This window comes from Choloepus didactylus, chromosome 2 (genome assembly GCF_015220235.1).
Source record: "Choloepus didactylus isolate mChoDid1 chromosome 2, mChoDid1.pri, whole genome shotgun sequence".
Classification (NCBI taxonomy): Eukaryota; Metazoa; Chordata; class Mammalia; order Pilosa; family Megalonychidae; genus Choloepus; species Choloepus didactylus.
The window spans coordinates 226,203,380-226,209,479 of NC_051308.1; the positions used below are offsets into that span (position 1 = coordinate 226,203,380).

Genomic DNA, 6,100 nt, shown 5'->3' on the forward strand with positions numbered 1-6,100 from the left:
GCTTCTAGGAAGTGGGTACCATTCCCATTTTACAGTGTGAAAATTGCCGTGTATAAGGTGCCTTCCATGTGATGGGCTTTTTGCATGCACTATTTCATTCCTCACAACCTTACACACCTTAATTGGTAACTTTTCTGGATGAGAAAACCCCAGAAGTTAAATGTAATCCAAAATCAAATGGCTCTTACGACTCACATTTTTCAGCATTGCTTTTCCAAGTCTCAAACCATTGTATTAAGAGATTTTTTCATTGTATTGAGTTTTGACCATGTTTCTGTTTACAAAATCCTAAGATATTTTGAAATGGGGACGATGTGACTTGAGACAGCACAGTAGGAGGCCCAGCCGTTAGTCCAAGGAGTTAAACTGATATCATTCTAGACTGATAACGTAGTAAACATCAACTACAAGATGCTAGCTGTTGTGGAAAAACATTTGAGGGTGTTTCCTCTGCCCCTTCCACCAACAGTGTTGGTTATGCTTATTGAGTTGTGTGTATCCCTAAAATTTTTATCACCCATGTATTAAAGATTGGGCTGTTTATTTGGAATAAAAAAGCGAGGCATGTAAATTCAATTCATTGAGAGTTGACAGTTTGTAGAGAAGTAAAAGGCCTTTTTTAATTTTTTGCAGCTCCATCTCTGAATGTTAGTGAAACAAAAACCACTCTTTTCTAGGTCTAGTTCTGCCTTGCCTTAGATTTGTGACTTGGTTTTAAGAAGTTTCAAAGATAAACTGTCTCCCTCCTTTCTCAAATTGCCTACAAGAATGCAACTAAAACACTAAAAACTGTGAAACTTATCCAAAATCCTTCGGTTTTATCTTGTGCTTTCTTTTGGGAAGAAGAAAATAGGACTCAAGATTCCACCCTTCACACTGCCATCTAAGAGACTTTGAAAAATTTTAATTACCCTGAGGGTTCACACTAGCTGACTACAGCCATCCTACATGATAGGTTTACTGTAATATTTTTTGTTTCTCATGAGCACAGGGATTTGGGTAATTGTCACCATACTAACAGGCTAATCACAACTTTAGTAATACCTTTCTAAGGCAGGAAATATTGAGATGAGCATCAGTCAACCTTTAATTTGTAGTTACTCAAAACTTGTGCACTCCATTCTCGGAGCACTGATTTACCAGTTTAATTTATTCAGATCTCAAACCAAAAAGTCTAGTGTATTGTTGCAATGTATAGATCAAAAATTAACAGATGCCTAAACAGAACTGTTTGTGATCTAATGAAATTCCAGTGCTGTACAGAAAAGAATTTGGTAAGCCTCAGCATTCTTATTCATAGAAATTTCACTGGGAAAGTTTAAAAAAAAAAAAAACTTAAAAGGTTGATCCTACCTTATGTATTTCCTAGTTTGCAGGAAAAAACAGCCTTGCCTTGGGATTGTTAGTATCAAACTTAGATTACTGTTGAACTAGTTTAAACCAGCCTATCATTTGGAAAACAGTTTTGGGGTGTTAACAGCACCTTTTCCCCAAAGGTCCCCGTGAAGCAAGCTGTGTAAGGTACAGTTTCATATAATACTGAATGCAGGAGTCTCAATTTACGAAAGTGCTAATTTTTTTTTCTGTATACCTAGGTCATCTTAAAATGTAGAAAGAAGACAGGCAATTTACCCCTGCTTTTACTCGAGTATTCCACAGCCTTTTTGTTAGTACTGGTATGTGGGGGGGTCCCTAGTAGTTGCTTTAATTGCATAGCTGTCAAACTAATCCAGTGTCTTCAGTACCAATCAGCAAATTAGTTGCCTCTTTACAAAGTCCTGTTATTTCACTAATACTTACGTGCATTTTAAGAATACACATTACACAGTCATGGTGCTTAAAAAAAAAAACAGCACTGGGGAGAAAAAAATTTTTATTTGTAATTTCATGCTTCAAATTCTTACAGGTATATTAAGTACTATGTAAACTTGTCTTTAGGAGATCAGTATTAGACTTGGGGCAAGATAATGTCATCTGAATTTATTTGGAGAAATACAGTTTAGCTGTTCTTACAAATATTGAAGAGCTGCAAAGTTAGAAATTAGGGCATTAACAATAGTTTTTAACCTAAACCGCCCCCCTCACTTTTTAAACTTACTATTGGATTAACTTGTTTAACATTTATCCTTAAGATAGGTTAAATGTGTTACTATTTTGCATAAGTGGTCCTAGGTTGCACTTAACAACAAAATAAAATACTGGCATCATACAATAAACTATACTAGTATCAAAGGTTGCAAAAATTGGTGAGAGTCAAAATGAATCTTTAAGGTTGGAGGGACCCTTTAATACTTATCTTTGGGCTTAAGGAAAAAAGAACAGTCCTATACTGCATTTCAACTCTTAAAAATAGGAAGTGTTTTAGCAGCTTAAATCTCTTCAATTACAATATAAAACTTCTTACACTAGGATTTACTTTGAAAAATAGTTCACAACCATACCAATTATAACATACATACACTGGCACTTCAGCACAAAGGCAAACTTTAAAATTAATCTGAACCTTTAAAATTAGGCTATAGTATAAAAAAACAGTCCATGGTCTTACATTCAGCAAATTCATACTAAAATATTCTATTTCTGTAGGATAAAGGCCAACAAGTTTTTACATATGCTACAAGCTTTATACATGTATTTACATGGCTCTTTCCTCCCCTAGGTACATAAAACTTGCGCATTATACAATTCCTCACTTAATGCCAACCTCTACAGAGATCATTTCAGGCTAGATCACTGTCAATAGCTTGTGCAGTGTTAGAATACAAAAAAGTGTATTTTGAAAGCTACTCAGTGACTACTAAATACCATTCCTATTAAAAATGGTTTTGGAGCATGTACTGGCAGTTACCTATCCACTATATGTAACAGGGCCATCAGGATGTGCTGTGCCTCATTCTAATAAGTCCCTAATGCCCTTTCCACATGAACCACTGTAAAACTTATTAAAATGTACTTAACTATTCATTAAGGAAAATTCACATTTTTTGTTAGCAGTGCATCAGGTTGTTGACATATTCTTGTTCTGGTGTTCATAGGACATTCAACTCAAATGTTCAACTAGTTCTTAGTCACTCTGTCTTAGCTAGATGTTTGTAACCTGATTCACTAGCTTTCAACAAGTAAATCTACTGATCCATGAATGATAATTTTAAATTAGTAGTTTCTCCCAACAAGTATTAAAAAGGTTTTGTCATCCTCCAAATCTAAACTTGGTTTCACCTGAGTTACTTAAGAATAGTTAAGTTCAATCATTAATAACTTAGTTATTTTAAGTAGCACTGATACTACCATTACCTCATAGTGCCCACAATACATAAAACAAGTGAGATTAAGTCTAATCATATTTTCTACATTAGCAGTTTTATACAGAGTAATTCCCTAATGAATTTGTTTCAGACCAACTGACAACTAGTTTTAAATGTGATGCCTAAATTTAAACATAAGTATTTTCTTATTTTATACCTGTACTTTAAGTAGCGTTTTAAGCTGAAATGTCATTATTTCCTTATCAGAAGGATTAAAGGGAACAGGAACCCAGTGGCTTGGTGGTTTAGGAAGAACACTTGGTGATGGTGGCTCACTAAATTTGGCTCCAGCATAGTTCTGACTAGTTTGAGACTTAAAAAGTAAGCTGGAACTTGACAAACTAGAGTTCCAATTTTGATTATTTGAAAAGTGTACTTTGTTCTTGCCCCCATTTTGCATGGCCTGCCATGCAGCTGCTGCTGAGTTATAACCATGTCCTCTTTCTTTTTTCTTATGAACAATCTTCATCTGGGAATTCTGGTCCTTGGTCTTCTGTCTATTAAGCTGTTGTTGGTTCTTACTAACATTTCTAGATTGGGAAACTGGAATGTTATACCTCTCTCCACCACCCATCTTCAGGTTGTCACCTGCAAATGAATGGAAAACAAAATACTGGGTAAAATTCCATTAAGAAAAGTTCAGTTAAAAAAAAAAAAGCCTCTATACCGCAAGTTGTAATTCCAGAAGACTCAAAAATGAGTTATTAACTCCTTTAACTCAAATTACAGCAAGGTATTCAGAATTCATTATATGCATAACCTTTATTACCTACCCTAAGAAAAGCTTATCCAGAAATCTGAATAATCCTCTATTTTAAAATGAAAGCCATCAGTTTAGGATTTGAGTTCATCTAAAATGTTTGCCCAATATAATCCCCTACAATTTGATTTTATACCTTTCAGTCTGCTTTTCAGATTGCAGGATTTCCACTACCCGTCCTCTTCCTTGCTGCCAAGCCCAGGATAATAGGTGTTGCTTTCTGACAGATCCTTTCCTTTGTCTGAATACAGAAGTTTTCATGGGCCAATCTGCTGAAGACAGCCTAGGAGCTGAGGCCAACATCTGAGTTTCCTCAGCACACAAGTTTGAGAGAAGTCCTAGCTAGAAAAGTAAAGATTAATTCAAGAAAACAGGAAAAACTGATCATTTATATATTTTACAGAAATAACTAAAGAATGCCTTCTTCCTTAAAATAGAAAATACTATGTTCTCTGAAAAAGGCTTTGTTTGGCTTTATAACTACTATCATTTGAGAACTCTTGTCTTCAAATCTGGGACTCCCTGGGGAATTTTTGGAAGGGTGTTTGCAAGTCACCCAGTAAGTTCTCTTTATATATCTTTTTTCCTGGGGAGGGCCTCTCACATTCTCACAAGGATTTTGCGACCAAAAATGTTAAAAGTTGGGAAGCTTTAACCTTTACACTTCTACCAAGAAGTTGGCTTAAAGTTGATTTCCCAGAGAGAGGCACCATGATTTTGAAGTCCACCAGAATTCTCTAGTCTTTCAACAAGCCACATACTCGATTTTACACAAAACCTCCTCTTCCAACGTGTGTACATGTTCGTATCCTTTGGTTACCAACACACTCGATTCCTCTCCGGTTCTAAAGTTTTCACAAGCTAACAACCGGAAACAGTTTTCCATCTTCAAATACGTAAATATGCCTCCCTACAGGGAACACTGAACATCCTAGATTTCATTTTCCTTTCACTTGATATTCCAGGAAACCAATTTCCAAACAATTAGGAAGTCCCTTTTCAAAAGAGTTAAGACGGTCTTCCAGAAGTTTTTAATAATCCTAAATAAACTACAATTCCCAGACTCTGCGGCATTCACGACTCGAATCAGGAAGACTCGACGCGGAGCTTGGCTTCCTAGTAGCTCCACCTTTCTCGAGCCCCAGCCCAAGGACCTGGTCCCTCCCGGCCGCCCGCGTCCCCGCCCAGGGTTCCCGATCGTGCTGCTGCTCGCCTCCTTCCCCCAACAATGGGGAGCGCGGGCACCAACATGGCCGCGCCCGCGGCACCACCACCACTCACCGACTTCAAGCTCGGAACTGCAACAGCAGCGGAACCTATTCGACCTTGGAGTCTCCCTCCCCTTCCAGGGAGAGACGAGGCACGGAACGAACAAAGCCCAAGAGCACTGACGAACTACCTGCTGATCACCCAAGCATCCGCCGACCCAACCACCCCTTTCTGTCTCTACTGACAAAATGGAGGCTGGGGCTAGCGCAAGAGCAGGGAGGGAGGCACCGCGGCCAATCAAGGCACGAGGGCGTGGGGCCGGGCCAATAAGGAGCGAGCCGCCGCCTGTTGCTGGGGTCGGAAGGGAACGGGGGGCGGGGGTGGAGAGGTTGTGGTTGCTGAGGGTTTGAAATCTTTCCCGTGAGGAGCATGTCGGGAACCAGTGTTCCCGGCGGTAGTGGCTACCGCCTCCCTTCCCGCCCGCTGCGGTGCTGCCTTCCCCTCCGCCCGGGGCCGCTGAACACGACCTCCTCACGGCGCCTTCCTGAGGCTACGACGCCAGCTGCCTGACGCTTGGGGCTCCCCCTCCGGGGAGCTACTGAAGGGTGGACGTTTGGTTCTCGAGTTAAGTTCACTCAGCTGCGTAACCCTAGTTTTTTTGTATATGGAAAACGTAAAAAGTTGCTTTCCGTGGCCGAGCCCCAGCCCATGTGACCGGCCTTTGCTTCCGACACTCCTATCCCTCCATTCCGGGAGCTTCTTGGCCAATCCCAAAGCATGCGGTTCCTCCTGCGGTTCCCTCATCCCGCAGTTTTCAAAAGTTGCC

The 6,100-nt window shown here is 39.7% G+C and overlaps 1 protein-coding gene across 2 annotated transcripts; it reads right to left on the reverse strand.

Annotated features, from left to right (window-relative positions):
- Positions 1-1,856: 1,856 nt before the first annotated feature.
- On the reverse strand, positions 1,857-5,534 carry PNRC2 (proline rich nuclear receptor coactivator 2). 2 transcript variants are annotated; one of them, XM_037828194.1, is made up of 3 exons: positions 5,347-5,534; positions 4,202-4,403; positions 1,857-3,893 (listed from the first exon to the last, which is right to left on the reverse strand). In XM_037828194.1, exon 3 carries the CDS (start codon positions 3,877-3,879, stop codon positions 3,457-3,459), a length of 423 nt encoding a protein of 140 aa, XP_037684122.1. In that variant the 5' UTR covers positions 3,880-3,893; positions 4,202-4,403; positions 5,347-5,534; the 3' UTR covers positions 1,857-3,456. The 2 variants fall into 2 exon arrangements, with proteins under 2 accessions (XP_037684122.1, XP_037684121.1); XM_037828193.1 differs by having other exon boundaries at positions 4,202-4,407.
- Positions 5,535-6,100: the final 566 nt, after the last annotated feature.